The sequence below is a fragment of the Panthera pardus genome, unplaced genomic scaffold (assembly GCF_024362965.1).
Source record: "Panthera pardus isolate Hobbes unplaced genomic scaffold, ASM2436296v1 HiC_scaffold_12, whole genome shotgun sequence".
Classification (NCBI taxonomy): domain Eukaryota; kingdom Metazoa; phylum Chordata; class Mammalia; order Carnivora; family Felidae; genus Panthera; species Panthera pardus.
The window spans coordinates 48124541-48141996 of record NW_026526677.1 but is presented as its reverse complement, the minus strand read 5'-3'; the positions used below and the strand labels follow the sequence as shown (position 1 = coordinate 48141996).

The 17456-nt window shown below is 43.8% G+C and overlaps 1 protein-coding gene and 1 long non-coding RNA gene across 13 annotated transcripts in view; one reads left to right on the top strand and one right to left on the bottom strand.

The window, feature by feature from the left end:
• Positions 1–17456, top strand: part of LOC109271134 (uncharacterized) — a 197022-nt gene that overhangs the window by 95234 nt on the left and 84332 nt on the right. Inside the window, exon 4 of the long non-coding RNA XR_008421199.1 lies at positions 10218–10363. This is a non-coding gene — a long non-coding RNA (uncharacterized LOC109271134). The remainder of the gene's footprint in view (positions 1–10217; positions 10364–17456) is intronic.
• Positions 1–17456, bottom strand: part of IRAG1 (inositol 1,4,5-triphosphate receptor associated 1) — a 119673-nt gene that overhangs the window by 52276 nt on the left and 49941 nt on the right. For 7 of the 12 annotated variants that reach the window (XM_019456303.2, XM_019456310.2, XM_019456304.2 and 4 more), the window contains 6 exons: positions 6237–6337; positions 5080–5150; positions 2755–2928; positions 2113–2190; positions 1292–1344; positions 1041–1088 (listed from right to left, as the gene is read on the bottom strand). In XM_019456303.2, the coding sequence (XP_019311848.2) occupies positions 1041–1088; positions 1292–1344; positions 2113–2190; positions 2755–2928; positions 5080–5150; positions 6237–6337 (525 nt within the window). The remainder of the gene's footprint in view (positions 1–1040; positions 1089–1291; positions 1345–2112; positions 2191–2754; positions 2929–5079; positions 5151–6236; positions 6338–17456) is intronic. The other 5 variants (XM_019456298.2, XM_019456301.2, XM_019456307.2 and 2 more) reach the window with 3 other exon arrangements.

The following is a 17456-nucleotide window of genomic DNA, read 5'->3' as shown; positions in this document are numbered from 1 at the left end:
AGTGCTAGGGGAGGGCTTCTCAGTCAAGTCTGAACCAGTAAAAGGGATCCACAGACAAGCCTGAGGTCTATAAAATAGACAGGACAAGGGGACCTGCCATACACAATTTGCCAGGAACTTCCCAAGGGCTAGGATCTGTGGAGGACAGTGAATAGAGGGCAGCTTGGGGGCAGCCACAAGTTTTGGCCTTGACTCAGTGGCTCTGGTTTCTAGTCCTGACTCTTCTCGGCAAGGACTTTAACTCTTAGGGACTCAATTTCTCATCAGATTTGGTAACCTCTGGAATTATGGAAAATGTATATGTGTGTTTATGTGTACGTGTTATGTTTTTCTGGGAAGAGAATCCACAGCTTTCAATACTTCCTCAGAAAGTTTCATGATCCAAAAGAGGTTAAAGACCATTGAATCAGGTGATTCTTGCAAAAGTGATATCTTTCTGCATTCTTATTTTATTTCCTGAAGGAAACCTGCTTTGTGAGGAGCCTAGAGGTCTATGTTGGGGTATTTGTGTGGCTATCTTGTGTGAGTACTGAAACTCTCCAAGAGAACTCTATTCCAGCCCCAGTTCTAGATGATATTATATTTTATGCTGCCCTCAACACCACCTTGAGCACTTTGCTCTGAGTAGGGGTGGGATCCTTCTAGTGCTCATCAGCAAAGGTGAGATTTTCCAGGCTGCCCCCAGGAAGAATCCTACCTGGGCTGGAACTTTACTGCAATTTTCACTAGAGCTGAAAAAGCAGCAGTCTTGCCTGACTGCTGCTGGGCCTAGTAATCCCCCTGGTTTCTGGCTAGTGGACTGAGTGAGGGTGCAGGGATATAAGCAGGGCCACCATGGAGGTGATCCCCACTGAATCCTGCCTCCTTACCCCCCTCCACTTCAGAATTCCCATCATGATAGGCAGAGGAACCTTCCAGCTCCCCAGTCTTGACCCTCCACTCATGTACACCCACTTGCAGGCTGCCCAGGGCCAGCCTAGGCTTTTGGAACAGTGTATCCCCCACCCGAATCATGCAGATTGGGCAGAGTTCACACTCACAGGCTCGCCAAGATGAGGTGAAGAGACTTCGGCCTCATCCCCCTTCTGCTGGAGAAAGTAAACACAAGTCAGATAGCAATGTGAAGAAATCATATCTCCTCTTGAAATACCCTCAAAGAGGCCTCTAGAGGTAATAGATGTCTCCCCCTCCCAGAACCCTCATCTCAATACACCATGGAGGGTCTTACAGGGGTTAAGTGATAAGAAGAGAGACCAGGTGGCATAGAAACCCCAAACTGGGCCCCTGTTACCTGTGGTGGTGCTCCAAGCAAAGAAGACTCTGGGCCACTGCATGCATCCAAACCTGGAATGGTCCAGACACTGGTGAGTGATGTCCAGCACTCCAGACTGTCAGCTGATTCTTTAGCAAAAACACATCTACTTCCCCAGAATGTCCTCCCCCAGTTCCCTCAGGCCTGGTTGCCAGTAACATCACCATTTGTTGAGTGTCTCCCACATGTCAGGTTCTGTGGTGAGCCCTCATTTAATCAACATAAAAACCACATGAGGAAACTGAGGCAGAGGGAAATCAAGGCCATGTATCCAGGAAGTATCAGCACTGGGAATTGAACCTAGGCTGCCTGGCTGGAGCCTGAGCTTGCCCCACAACTCTGACAAGGGCATGCTGCTCTTCCTGGCACCATGCCCCTTTCTGAGCTGGTTTGAGGGTGTGGCCCCATACACAGCCTAATGAAAGGGAAGAAACCAAAAAATAAAAGAGTGGTCCAAATAGAAGCCTTTCTAAATAAGCTCTGAGGTGATCTCTCTGCAAGTCCTCTCTTAGCAGAGAAAGCACCAGTTTTAGCCTCCTTCCCACAACCTTGCCTCCATCCTCTCCTACCTGGCCTCATCCTGGGCTAGGCCTGTCTCCCCACATGAGCTCAGAACCCCAATAGAAAGTACATCCATCTCCTCAGAGCCAGCCCAGCTAGGCCTAGCTGGGAGCCCTCTGAGGAGAAGACCAAACAGGGGTCCTGACTAGAAAGCCTGCAAGATAGGAGGCCTCCTGCTCAGGCCATGGGAGGGGCTCAGCTGCCACCCAAAGGGAGAAGCCAGGGGCACTGGACCTCACCAGGCGGCGTGGGAACAGTAAGCGAGTTGCTTTGAGAGGATGCGGGAGAAGCTCCGGGGCTGAGGTTCAAGGCAACAGCTGTGGAAACAGACACAAACTGGCCAGCATTTGTGAAGGTTTACAACTTCAGCTAAACAAAGACATCCTTTCAGGTATATCTGATCCCTGGGAACTAGGATCGTTTCGTCAGGGACAGGGACTGATTCTGGACTGCCAGATAAGGCTCCTACCGCAGGAGGACTCCATCCATGCAGAGTGGTCCAGGAGCCTGTGCACACGGGCATCACACAGGGATTTCTCTCTATGCAGGATTCAGGGAGGGGAAACCCATGCTAAATTCATGGGTATCATATGGGCTAACATTTCTTGGTGAAACAAAAACACAATAGGCCTAAAAAATGAAAAGCAGAGTTTTCTGAACTAAAGTGGGATCAGTATTTTTAGAGCTTCTGAAACAGAGTAAGATGTCTTCTTCTCACAAGATTCCTTCCACAGGACTCAGTCCTCCTAGGGTCTAGAGGCCTGGGGGCAGGCAAGTCAAAGGCCACCTCTTGGAAGCAGAGCTCCCACAACTGGAGCCTGGACCTCCCTATCCCCCACCCCACCTTGGACGTGCTCAGGGCAGCCACCTGTGTATCCTACCTGACTGGGAGTCTCCGGGGCAGCTCTTGGACTTCCTCCCGCGGCGAGTCAGGAATCGTTCACTCACCAACTTGGCTTCTTCCAGCAGCGCCAGGTTTTTCTTTTTGTCCTCCTCTGAGATGCTGATATCTGGCAGCTGGTCATGTACTAGGTCAATAATGTGCCCTGCAGGGTCTGCAGTGGGAGGGTGAACATGGGGCAAGAGCCATAGGATCCTTGGTCCCCCAACACCCCAGCCCAGGGAAGCTGTCCAGAGTGGACTCAGCCAGCCAAACATTGGCCCTAATGCTGGCCTAGGGAGACAGATAGGGCTGCCTGTAGTCTGTGGTTGTGGCAAGTCCTCTGCAACAGGTTCCCAGTACTGTCCTAAACTCTGCCATTAGGGAAAGCCATCAGGAGCTCCACCTCTGTGCTGTTTCCCTAGTGTGTTCATCCTTCAGGTCTCTGTTTCTTCAACAAGCTAGTGAGTTTAAGATGTGTGGATAAAGGGAACACTCCAAAGATCATGGCCACCTTCCCTCCCTTCTTTCCTCTACTCACATTGTCTACCCCCATCCTTCTCCAAAACTGCCTCTTCTCCAGCAGGTCTTCTCTGGGTGAATGACACCACTTTCCCCAGCTGCTCAGAAACATGGAAGTCACTCCACACTCTTTCCTCAGTCTCTTCACGTCCCATCTACTGATCATCAAGTCCTGATCATCATTTACCTCATAAATATCTCTGGAAATTGTGCCTCCTCTCCATTCTTGTTTCTTAGATCTCACCTGCACAATTACAACAGTCACTTCCTAGGTCCTTTACCTTCAGGCTCTCCCCTTCATCCCATCTTCCACTGCCTATCAGAGTGATTTTCCTAAGAGCCATATCTGACCTTGCAATCCTCCTGCCTTACCTCGTCAGGATTCCTCATGGTCCCTAGTCATGTGCAAAAGCCAAACTTGGCCCAGCACTTTTGCCCATCCCATATATTTCTCCTAAGCTCCCTCCCATCCCCCTTGGTGATGAATAGCTCTCATTGTGCCTCTACAGCCTCCCTTTCCCCTTCTTCTGGTTGTAGTTCCCCATTTTGCTTTGTATGAAACCCCTCTGAGTCTCAATTATGTTAGTTAGGAAGAAGATAAATCCTATCCCCCACCTCACCCCAGCCTTGGCCAGTCAATGAGTTCAATCTCCCTGGCCATAGTGATTGACTCAGGGATGCCCATGGGAGGCCAGGAAGAGGCAAGTCTTAGAATTGTGTTGAGTGTACAGGAAGAGGCACTCTATTTCCACTGATGCAACATAAGCCTGGAGTTGCTGGTAGCCATTTGCAAACAAACAAACAAACAAACAAACAAATGAACAAACAAAAAAGAAGCAAACACATGAAACTGTAGAGATGGGATAAACCAATTACTAATGACCCAACTTGAGCACCTGGATTCAGCACTCCTTGAAACCACAAAACCTGGCTTTTATTTATTTTTATGTATGAATGTATGTATGTATGTATGTATGTATTTTTGGTGTAAGAGTTTAAGTTAGGTTTCCAGCATTTGAAAGAGCCCTGACCCTAATACACACATCAGAACATTCAGTCACTCTGTTACTCTGTTATGGTTCCTGCATCTCCACCATGTTGTTTCTTCCACCTTGAATGCTTTTTCTTCCTCTTGTCTGTCTGTCCAACTCTCTGAGGTACAACTCAAATACTCTTTCATCTGGAATCCCTATCCAGCCTTCCCCCTCCCCAGACAGAATTGGTCCCCTTCTTGCCTTAGTTTCCCTAACACTTCTGTGAAGGGCCTTAAAATACAGTGTCTTGATTATATCTGTTCACGTCTTAGTCTGCTCATAGACTATGAGCAACATGAAAGCAGAGACCAAATCTGTATGACATCTCTGTTCCAATGGTCCAGAACAGACCCTGAGAAACCACTTGGAGAATTAACTGGTGGTTGGGGCAGCCATGCTTGCATTCAGGCACGTACCTACCTGGATGTGGGCCTTTCTAGCAGGAGGTGGAGGCCTCTGCCCCCTGAACCCCAGAATTGAGCCTCACCCAGCTGTATTCTCTTTGACTTCCTCATCTTTTTCTTTACCCCCTGGCCTTGTCTTTTTACCAAATAAATTATAATTAGATATCATACTTCTTCTGGGCACAAACACAGAGGGGCAGACTGACTTTGCCCTCTTGGGCTCATAGTTATGGACCTGCCTGAGAATTAAGAGAGGGGAAGGGGCTGAGCCTGGCTAAGCTGCCAGATCTTAGCCTTCCTGCTCAAACACAACTTCAGCCGGACCCTTGTCTCTACAGAAATAAGATAAATTGGACTAGCCCTTACCCACAGAAGTCAGTGAAACAGTGGAAACCTTCAAGTTTCGGTGAGAAAGCCTCCTATGGGGACTGTGAGCTCTGAAAGACAGAACAGAGTCATCTTGTTAAGCAATTTGTCCACAACTGGTAAACACACAGATACCTGTATATTCTTTCAAAGTCGTCCTAGAGCATCATCCTTCAAGCTTGTCTAAGCTTGAGAAATTGTTAGAAATGCAAATTCTCAGGTTCCACCCCAGACCAAATGGATCAGAAATTCTGGGGGTGGGACCCAGACATCTTGATTGAACATGCCCCCTAGGTGATTCTGATGCTTGCTAAGGTTTTTGAAACACTTCCCTAAGGAAATGTAACTTTGACTATTTACTGTTCATTAGGGCCCAGACTGAGTGAACATCTAACTGTAGAAAACTCATAAAATGTGAATAATTGTCTGGAAGAGATGTAGATGATTTCTGGAGAAGAAAGATAAAAAACAAGGTTTCATTGTCTTGTGGAATATTAACCTATTTTATGTCTAACTTAGCGATCTTATTCCAGCATTCTTTTCCTCCTCACTGATTATATACATATTTCCATCTCTTATATCCTCTTTTGAACTGGCTTTGTTATCCTCATGGTTCCCTTGTCAATGAGTTCAAGAAATCTTTGACACATGCTCATTATATATCTGTATGAGAATGATCCTTGTAGCTTTTTGGAAACTATACTTACACAATCTTATTCCAGTTAAACCAATGCATGTACTAGTGCTGTGCCAAACTGAGGCAGTGACATCCCTGTGCATATGAGCCAATGTCCTTGGCTCATCTTCCACACAGGACACACTTTGGCCAGGGGCAGCATTCTCCAGTCAAAGACTCATATCTCTCAGGTCTGTTTGTAAATATCTGGGCAGTTATTATACAAAACTGCCTGCATGATTTGTGCTTTTCTTAAAGTGCAAAGAGCCAGATCCAGGAGAAGAAAAATAATTTGGGGGTGGGGAAGATAATGGAAAAAATCCCAAGCTCTTTCTCACATTTGGAAAAAGTGCTTGATTGTATTTCATCAATAAAATGATCAATGAAGAAGATCTATCTATCTATCTATTTATCTGTTTAATCCTCATATTGTAGGGAATATTGTTCTATACAGCACAAAGATTAGGCACATGGAATGTACCTGTTGACTAGGTTTTTATCAGTTTCTCCTTCTGGTGAACTGGCCTCCCCAGTCAGGATGATGGTAGGTGGACTGCAGGATATTTCTGCAGTGTGAGGGCCCTGGTGGTTCAGAACAAAAACACAGATGGAGTTAGACTTAGGATGATGGAAGCTCCCAGGAGGTGGAGCTAGAGCATTTATTCCAGTATTATGACACTCAGAACCATCTTGATAAAGGTTGAATGCAGTTTATTTGGATTATTCAAGGGGGGAAAAAAGGAAAGCAAGAAAGTAAAAACGCCATTTCTCCTTCATTCCCCAGCAAGAATTCACTGAGCTTTAACATGTTCTACTTTTCATGCACCAAGTTTTGGGAACCTCTAAGCCACCCCTGGTTAGTCCTCACTAAGAATCTAGAAAAAGAATGGTGCAGAGGCCTTAGGCTGCAGCCAGCCAGACTGGGGAAGGATGCATCCACACATTCCCGGTATTCACTGAGAGCCCATATTGGGATAGTTGTGACATTTTGATAATTTAATTTGTGACATTTAATTTGTATAACCTTGAAAAATGTTTATCTAATTACACATTTCTGAAATTAGGACAAAAGTTATTAGCCAGTACTTAGATTTTTTAGGTATTTCAAAACCATTAAATAAAACTACTAACAGTAAACATGAGAGTTATTCCATTCTGGGTTGGTGAGGCTGTAGTGAAATCAGTATACGGTTACACTGTGATGGTTGTGTGAATGGTAATACCATATCTGGACTATAATAAATATTGGTTGAGTGAGTGAATAAGTGAATCGAATAAAGCACTATAGGGTATACAATAAGGTCCATAAAGATGCATGTCAACTTGCACTTTCCCACACCTAAGTGTACTGGGGATAAAAATAGGACTAGATAACAGTAACACACAGTGTCTCTCTGGTTCTTTTGCCACCTACTGTTGCTGTATTTCCATCTCAGAATCATTCCCAGTTATGTCTGGGCATCTCTCTAGGGGTCCTCTCATATGTACCCTTATCGTTTTCCTTCTCTTCTTCCCTGATCCCCAACCCCCTTACTGATGTGTGCTGCCAGGGCTCTCTGTGAACACCACACAGTCCCTGCCAAGACCTGTCTCCCAACACTCTTAAGCATGTCACATTACACCACCTCCCACTGTTGGTGTGGCTTCCTGGAGCTTCAGAGCAGTGGGTCGCCATTGCCACTTTGAGGACTGTGTCCTTCTGGAGCTAATGGCCCTCCTGAATCCATTGCCTGGGGGCTGCCCTCACAGACCCAGGGCTGAGCTGTGTTCTTGAGCCCTTAGTGTATACGTATTGACTCTTTGCAAGGTTGGTGGGGAGGCCTTCTCTCCTTTTCTCATTATTACTTGTTGTTAAGTGGGTTCCATATGGTGCTATCTGTACTTCTTAAATCCCACAATTTTTAGTGAAACCAGCACTTCCCATTTTCATTTGTATCTCCTCCCCTCCCTTGGCTTCAAACATAAAGACTGGACGAGATAGAGAGTTGTCTCAGAGTCAGGCCAGGGAATGCCAGATCCCTGTGTTCCAAGACCTCTTCAGCTGGAGAGAGGTGCAGGGATTGGAGGAGGTGGAAGCACTCAGAATCTCTGAGCACATGGAAGGAAAGTTTGGGCAGGGACTTTGGCTAGATAGGAGGAGTAGAAAACAGTATTGCCTATTGGAAGAATCATACAGACCTGTGCTCAAATTTATGCTCACCATCCACTAGCTGTGTGTCCTTGAGCAAGTTATTTAACCTCTCTATACCCCATGATCATAAAATCTAACTCACAAGGTTGATGTAAGTTTTAAAAATAATGCTGAAAAAGCACCTAGCACATGACTGGCGTTTTCAATAAATAGTTTTATTACTGTCATATAACTTTTCTCTCTCCTTCAACAAAGACACTTTAGTTATCCATCATGTGCCAGGAACAGCTTGAAAAACAAAGACCCTCAAGACCTCACAAGCAAGGGATACAGAGAAGTAATGAATACTCATAATAAATTTAAGCTGAAAAAAAATGGACCACATTCTGTGAAAGTTCAAAGGAAAAGAAGGAAAATTCATCAGGGGAGTTGACGACTCTCCAGAAGAGAGGACATTTGAGCTAGGTTTTGAGGGATGGATGGGAGCTTGTAAGGCAAAGATAGTAGGGAAGAGGTTTTGGGCAAAGGGAACAGCATTAGTAAAAGACATAACTGGGCATTAGGGATTTATCAGTGTAACTGGAGTGTGGATTATGGGGTATGTAAGATAGAAAAGTCAAGAATGGAACTGCAATATTGTGGTTTATAAGAAAAATATATATATATATAGTCATTCAGATGACCAAAGTATATTTCTCATATATATTTGGTCTTCATCCACAGTTTCTAGCTCATGGCTCCCAAGACCCTTGGAATTTCCTGAGCAATAAGAGCAATGGAAAAATCTCTTCTTATAATATTTGGTATCTTATAATATTTGTCCTCAGTTCTGAACTCCCTTCAGAGCCATAAAGGTGAAATGGGTGTCTTTTATTTATAACAAGCCCTTTTCACCACAGCTGAGTTTATGTTAATGAAGGTGACTTTTGCAAGACATCTATGCATGGAAGTTGGTTGCCAGGGAAACAACTATGAATAGAGGGTGGGAACTTTCAGTCCCGCCCCCTGATTTTTGGGGATGGGAGAGGGGCTAGAGGTTGAATCAATCCCTGATGGCCAATGAGTTAATCAATCATGCCTACATAATGAAGCCTCTAAAAGGAGGAGGTTCAGACAGTTTCCATGTTGGGAAACCAGAACATTTCCACATGCCACTATGCTACATCCCAAGCTCCATGAGGACAGAAGCTCCTTTATTCAGAATCTCACCTTGTGTATCTCTTCATCTGACTGTTGATTTGTATCCTTTAATATACTTTGTAATAAATCATTAATCTAGTGAGTAAATGGGTTTTCCTGAGTTCTGTGAGTCACTCTAGCAAATTATCAAACCTGAGGAGAGGATCATGGGAACCTCTGATTTCTAACCAGTCTATCAGAAGCACAGGTGACAACCTGAACTTGTGATTGGTGTCTGAAGTGAGGGTAGTCTTGTAGGACTGAGTTCTTTACCTGTGGTTCTGATTCTGTCTCCAGGTAGGTAGTGTCAGAATTTAGTTGAATTCCTTGACACCCTGCTGGTGTCAAATAATTGCTTATTTGTAGGGGGAAGACTACAACACAAACACACACACTGGACTTGGATGCAGGAACCTAATTTAGAGGCAAATAATGGAAATAGAATAAAAGGATGAGCCAGCTTCTGAAGGACATTGGGTGTTATTCCAGTGAATTTGATTTTTGTGGTTTCACACATGGAGAACACTGAAGGTCAGGTTTGGGAATCACTTGACCACCCAAAGAGAAAACATAGAAATGTTGACAGCAGATCCATGAATGGATCATCATGATGCACATTGGTTGAGATGATGGAAGAAGCCCTGTTATTATAGTATCCATCTACCGCTTAGGAATTTTGAGAAGCTTCCAGTAAATTGGAGCCGTGTTACTCTCCATTTGGCCAATGTACAGTGACAGGGAGTTAGTATGATGCTTGTTACTGGAACCAAGACTGGCCAACCAATCCTCACAACTCCAGAACTCCAGTCCCTCCGAGAACACAGGTATCCATAATTCTGTCAAAGACTCTTGTAAGACATGCTCAAGAAGTTTCCCAAAAAAAGCAATAGCTCCTTCTATAGATAGTATAAGCTTGATGGGCTAGTGATGAGCTGGTTACTTGCTTTGTCCTCTTGTTACCCTGTCAATTCCCATAACTATAAAATGGTTAAAGGCCTGCTCTGTCTCAGAAGTTTATGTGAATAAAATGAAATGATGGATGTGTATGCACTTTGATAAGTGTCATATGGTCTACAAATATCTATTGATCATGATTATCATAAAATGAACAATGGCTGTATTCAGTTCTCCCCACCTTTTGTCCCCTGGTAGGAGGCCAGCAAGAGGCAGAGAAGCTGGGGCCTTCCAAGGGGCCAGAAAGGAAGCAGGAGGATCTTGGGTCATGATGTGGGACCTGATGACACACAGTGGAACAGCATCCAGAAGAGCTGCTGAGGTCAAAAAGGGGAATCAAAATGGTAGGTCATGGGCTGAAACTGGAGCAGACAGGACCAGGGGCAGTTGCCAAGCTAAATGGGAGAGCCAGTAAAAAGGGAGGAAAGGGGATGGATCCTCCAGTGAGCAGAAAGAAGGGCTGAAGTTTTTCCAGAGGCTTTTCTTCATGTCATTACCAGGGTTTCTTGTTGTGGTTTCTTGGATCTCAATGAAAGAATTAGCTATTCTCTGAGGTACAAATTAGAGACCTGGAGGGCCATTTGCTAAATAATGTTTATAAATTTTTATATTAGTTGTCAACATTTATAATTGGAAGAATTCCCATAAAGGTCTGGATTTCCTGCTTTTCCTGAAAAACCAAGAGACCAAGCCATCTTGGGTCTGCATTTCTGCAGAGTAACTGTTGGTCTGCTTCTGTAGCTTGCTTCAATCATTTGTACTCCCTGACTGGCCCTGAAAGCATCCGAGTTACTGCCCCTGTGGCACATGATTCTTAGCCTGAAAACCTGTGTTTTCTGAAACACAGGAGGTTTGTGCTTAAAGCCTCCTTGACTCATGACACCTTTTTTTTTAAACCACTTTATTAAGGTATGATTGACATATGAAAATCTATCCATATTTTATGTATATACCTTGATGAGTTTAGAGATAAGTATACACTTATGAAACTCTTATCACAATTTATGCCATAAGTCTATCTATCACTTCTCAACATTTCTTCCTTTTGCCTTCTTATTTATTTATTATTGTTATTGTTGTTGCTGTTGTGATAAGAATGCTTATAAAATCTACCCCGTTAGAAAACTTTTAGGTATACAACACAATATGGTTAAGTCTAAGCACTAAGCTGTACAATATATTTCATTTTGTGTAACTCCCACATCGTCTTGGTGGGATTTCTTTCCATACAGTCCAATGGGTGACTGCTACCATGGGAATTCCAATTGAAACGCTGATTTTTCTTATGGTATGTTTGAAATTCTTTCCCTGGGTGGAGTTTATTTCAACTGCAACAGTTTGTGCTCTAAAAATTACCTTTTTCATGATTTTCATATATAGAGAATTTCTTTCTTGTAAGAATCCTCTGGTGAACAGGAAGAAATGCACTTTGGCTAAAATATTATTTTCATGCTCATTATATCATATGGTTTCTGCCATCTCTTGGGATGGGCTTTTATGAATTCCCAGCAGACATTAATGAGGATGAGGTAAGTCTACATAAAAGGGGTGGGAGAGCCAAACATTACTTTCTTCATGTTACATCCTGAAAAAAACCTTGTGTAGTGCTGCGGGGATTATAATATATACCCATTTCCAAGAGTCTAATACCTTCACTCTGCTAAGTAAGTAGAATACAATTCATTTATTTATTTTATTTTATTGACACACTACCTATTTCCCAAAGCAATTTGAAATAACCAGCAATAAAATCTAAGATATAAAAACATGAGGCTATAAAAATGGGGAGACAATTTGATAAATACAAACATCCCTAGCAGATAAGGAGAAATGCATGCTTCTCCTAACCATCCATGGTTTGACTCTGAAGTTAAACTATTTGACCTGAAACCAAATGAATCTGTGATCCATTTGGCCCAGGCTCTGAGAAAGATTGCTTTAAAGAATTATTCAGCAGACAAAAATAATACAAAAAGAGCCTCATTCTTCACTCTCAGCTCTCAAAGGACATGGAAGGAGATAATGCTTAACCATCCTCACCTCTCCTCTGCCCTTTGACTTTTCACTCCGCATGAAAAGCCTCTCTTCCTTTCCCTCCCTCCTCAACTTACTCCTCCAGCTTCATCCAATTACTTACTGTACAGATTGTCTAGCCTTTCTTTTTATGGTTGGCTCACTGAAGTTTTCAAAAGCCTTCTAGTCTAAGAAGTCAGTGTATAAACATCCACACATTGTTATGCTTTATTCTCTCCAGCAAACTTACCGAATGCCTATCATGTGCTACAGTCTATGCTAGAGCACAGGAAGAGAAAATTGAAATAGGCAGACCTCTGAAGTGCTTCTCAGTTAGCACAATGGGATGAGGAGTGGGTGAAAGCACCCCTCACCCCCACCCCAGGTAGTGCCCAGGGCCTGGTGCCCTTACTGTTGACCTGCGAGGTAAATGTCTGCAACGCACTAAGGAGCTGCCTTCTGGTGGAAGTTTTCTCTGCCTCCTGGCTGAAGACAACTTGCAGCAAAGCTCTCCTAAGGTGGCTGTCATGCACGGGGTTGTATGCACCCTCAGTCAGAGGAGGGTAGGGGCAGACATGCTCATAGAAAGGCAGAAACAAGCCATAGGTGGCAAATGCCAAGCATGTAACCACAAACACATGCAATTCAAAGCAGCTTAAAAACCAGGAGGCACAAAGCAATCAGGGAGAAATCCTCTAATCCCCTGATGGAATGTCCTGGAATGCTCCTCACTCTCTCTTTTCAGTGCGTGCAAAATATACAATAATAAAATCAAAGTGTTCTTTCCCTAATCAGTACATAGAATGGATGAACAAGCTCTGTGAAAAACTGTTTTAGTGGGGGAACATTCAGTCTCCTGTGGGCTGTTTCAGTTCAGTAGTCACTGAAGAGACAGGAATCCAGGAAAGTGTGGGAAGATTCCAGAGACCCTCTGGAGTGAATTCTGCCAGGTTGTAGTGTGTGTGATGAGTGTGAATACTCAACCCTGCTCCCAACCTGAGCTGCTAAACATAAGACAGGCCCTCAAGAAAACTTGTGGTGCAGCATGTCCAAATATGGAGCTTGCCAGTGAAGTTACTGGCTTCAGGACTTCAAGGGCCTTGAGCTTGGGAACCACAGTAATTCATCCATAGTACAGGTTCTCACTTACTAGCTGTGTGACCTTGAGCAAGTTACCTCGCCTCTCTGTTCCTTGGTTACCTCATCTGTCAAATAACTATCCCACAGGGTAGTTACAAAAATTAAACAGATTGATATGGAAATAAGATTGCCAGCTAAAATACAGGATGTCCAGTTATATTTGAACTTCGAATAAACAACAAATAATTTTTTAGTATAAGTGTGTTCCAAAATTGTATGGATATAGCTGTATTTTCATTTGCTAAATCTGCAGCTCCAGATGGAAAGCACCTGGCACTTAGCAAATGCTCAGTAAGTGTCAGATGTTATATTCTGTTATTGTTAACTTTGGGGCTGAATCAATTACTTTGGAGTTTGGTTTTGAAGAGATTGTTGTTCTTAGTTTTGAGTCTGATCAATCATTTGGAGTTAAATTAGGAGGGCCTCACTCTTCTGGTCATGGAGCCATAGAGCATCTTCCCTGGGCATCTATCTGACCACAAAAGCCCAAGTGGTCTGGTAATCAGTGACTCCCAGAGAAGCCCACCTCCAAGACCACCTTCACTTGGCTCCACTCCCTCTCTTAACATCTGCCTCTGAGACCATGTAGAGATGTCCTTTGCAAGGTTACAGACATGAACAACAAAGGAACAAATGTGGGTAGAAGGGAGTGACACTTTCTTGGACTTCTAAGTGCGAGGCCCGATCCCAGACACTTCTGGTGTGTTTCCTCACTTCATCCTCCCAGCAATTCTGCCACTGAATCTCAGGATATCCATCTACAAATTGCGGATGGTAATGCCTCCTAATGCCATAGAATCATAAAGAGGAAAGTAAAGGCCCTGAGCATGGAGTAGACAATGGATGCATTTCCTTTCTCCCTGCTTTTTCCCCATCAGCCCCCACTTTACCAGTGAAAGAAAGGACTTGTCCAGGGCTGTGCAGCTGGCAAATAGTGGAAAGGACTAAATATTAGGCCTGTTGGCCTTCCCACTTCACCATGCTACTATTATAGTTTTTTCTCCTGGTCTTTGGTCTCACCTCTCGTGGTTCCCGGTGTGTGCATGACACTCTGACACTCCTGTTATTCTTCCAGGCTGCTCCCGCCTTCACAAACACTTTCCTTCAGGAGGCCCTCCAGCCAGCACAAATTTGAACACGTAGTTGGAGGAAAGATGACAGGGGCACCCCCTTACCTTTCCACAGGCCCAGTCTCACCAAGGGTCCATTTCCCTTCCCTGAAATCAGCCAAGCATGGAGGCCCAGGCTGTCTCCCCACAAGCTCACCCTATAATAAGCCAGCAGGTCACATTTTGTTCTCCTTAAATAAACCTTATAGAAACATTTAAATGTTTATTTCACTCATAAATTCCCAGGAATGCGCAACAGTTTCCTAACTGCTTGTATGCAGAGATAAATATAGGCCTGTGTCATAGACGGGAATATTATCTTCCCTTCCCCAACATCACATGACTAGGCCTGGGTAGGAAGCTCTAAGAAACAGCCCCAGTCCCAGCCCTGGTGGGAGTGGGGAGTTCAGCTCCTGCACTTGGGCCCTGGGCAGATTGCCTGGGAGAGAAGGACCCAACTGGAAGCCAGTGTAGGGTAATGCAGTTGGGGAGCCCTAGTGGAAATCCCACCTGGATGACCTTGGGCACTTTACTTAACTTTTCTGAGTTTCATATTCTCAAACATTATGTGGGCTAATAATCCCCATTTTCCAGCCTTGTTTGAAGGATTAGACAAGATAAAGCAATATTAATAGTGATGATATTGGTGAGAATGGTAGTAGAGGTTGGGCCTTGTGGTGGCTGTATCCTTAGGTCCCTTTCTCATCACATGGAGGGCAAACACGGACTGTCTCTGTAGAGAGGGGCCCTGGCCACAAAGAGGAATTGGTGCTCTTGTGATAGGATAAAAGGACTCTGGGGACTTGGGAGAAAATTATTATTCTAGCAGCAAGTCCTAAGAGCATGGGAGAGAGCAGAAATGCCTCTGCTGAAGTCTGCTGGATATTGGGCTCTCCCTGCCAAGAACTGAGTACCAGATCCTGGCTCCCCTAAAGCTCCTCAGTGCCCACCCTGTGGATCCCACTGTGTGCCCAGGGCCTGCTTGCCTTTGGTGGATACTCTTTTTTTTTTAATGTTTTTTTTTAACGTTTATTTATTTTTGAGACAGAAAGAGACAGAGCATGAACGGGGGAGGGTCAGAGAGAGGGAGACACAGAATCTGAAACAGGCTCCAGGCTCTGAGCTGTCAGCACAGAGCCCGAGGCGGGGCTCGAACTCACGGACTGTGAAATCATGACCTGAGCCGAAGTCAGCCGCTTAACCAACTGAGCCACCCAGGCGCCCCTGGATACTCTTTCCTACCATTGTCCACTCTATTCCTAGAAGCCAAGGATCAACAACCACTAGATTATCCTACCTTCTTCATCACTGTTTTCACTCTCATGCCAAAAAACATCAGGAGTGTGGAAGGAAGTACATGCAATGTCTATTAGTCATACTCAGTGGAGAGTGTATCTATCACCCAGCCAGGCATTCATTCATTATCATCTTCTATCCTTTCCTCCTCCCTCATTTTCCTCCTGTTTCTCCCTTCATTTCTTCCTCCCTTCAATTCAGGCATTTAATCATTCAGCCAGCCAATTATCCACCCAACCTTTCACAAAAACATCCATCCATCCATCCATCCACCTGCTCATTCACCTGCTCATCTGTCCATCCATCAATCCCACCTTGAGTTCCCACCACATATTAGAGCCTATGCTGAGAGTTGGAGATACACATACAAAAGACACAGCCCCTATCCTAAGTAATTTATATGCAGTCTGACAGGAATTAGAGAAAAAAAAATGATAGGCTACTTCTTTGCTCACTGTAGGAACTAAAGCAAAATAATTTTAATATACACTTCTGACCTCCTATAACAATCAACACTTCCAGAACACTGCCTGCTTTTTCTTAGGCACACATTTCCCGAAGGGTCTCCAGGGAGGTAGAGAGAAACCCAGTCTCCTGGCTAGTGAAGACAGGTCCTGAACACCCAAGGGAGGGTAAAATGAAGAGAAAAGCTGGCAATCTACCTTACATGGTAAAGGATGTTGTTAAGCTCTAGATATTCCCAAGGACAGCATAGACCAAGGATCCCCCAATTCCTGACCAGAGAAGCTTGTAAGGGAACACAAAGCAAATCAGATCAGAAAGGAATTGTCATTCAATTGTAATTCCACTAGGAGGTGAAGTCTCTGAGAGTGGGGTCTTGGTTATTTGGTGCTCAATAAACATTTGTTGAATGAATTCAATAAACATTTACAGTTAACTCTTGAACAACATGGGTCAGAACAGCAGTGGTGGATTTTTTTTAATAGTATCGTACTGTAAAAGTATTCTCTCTTCCTTATGATTTTCTTAATAACACTTCCATTTTTCTAGCTAACTTTATTGTAAGAATACAGTATATAATACATATAACATACAAAATATGTCTTAATGACTGATTATGTTATCAGGAAGGCTTCCAGTCCACAGCAGTCTATCAGTAGTTAAGTTTTTGGAGAGTCAAAAGTTATACATGTATTTTCAGCTGTGCATGGGGTTGGTGCCTCTAACTCCTGCACTGTTCAAGGGTCAACTATATTGAGTAAATTCAACATGATTCCATATTTATTGGGTATCTATCATGTGTAAGAGAAGAGTTACCCTTTCCTGTGTGCTCAAACTCTGTTGCAGTTAAAGTGGGGTGTTTTCTCGACTAGGAAGAAGAAAAAAATAATTCTAGCCCCATTTCCTCCGCTTACAGCCATGAGGCAGTGGAATCCAGGTCTTGCTGCTTCCTTGTTATGTCCTTTGGACAAATGACTTAACCTTCCAAGCCTTAGTTTCCTAATCTATAAACTAGGTATAGTCATTGCTAACTTATAGAGCATTATGAAGGCTATTTGAGATAATGAATGTAAAGAGTTTAGCCTAGAACTGAGCCCCATGTTTAGTTTCTTTTCCTGCATTTGGATATAATACCTAACTGCTCTGAACTTTCAGTTCCCTGGGGATGTTGATCACTGTCCTCACAGTGAGGTTAGAGCATCAATTGCAGTAATATATGTAAAAACTTTTCAAAAACTGTTTTGTGCTGCATTAGGGACTGAGCACCTGTTATGAGCTGAGAACCTTGCATGGCACTTTATATAGATTATTCTGGTAATTAAAGTCAAGCTGCCCGGGGTTTGACCTTAGGCTCAATGACTGTATTAGCAAGAACACATTACTTTTCTATGCTTGAAGTCTTTATCTCTAAATGGGA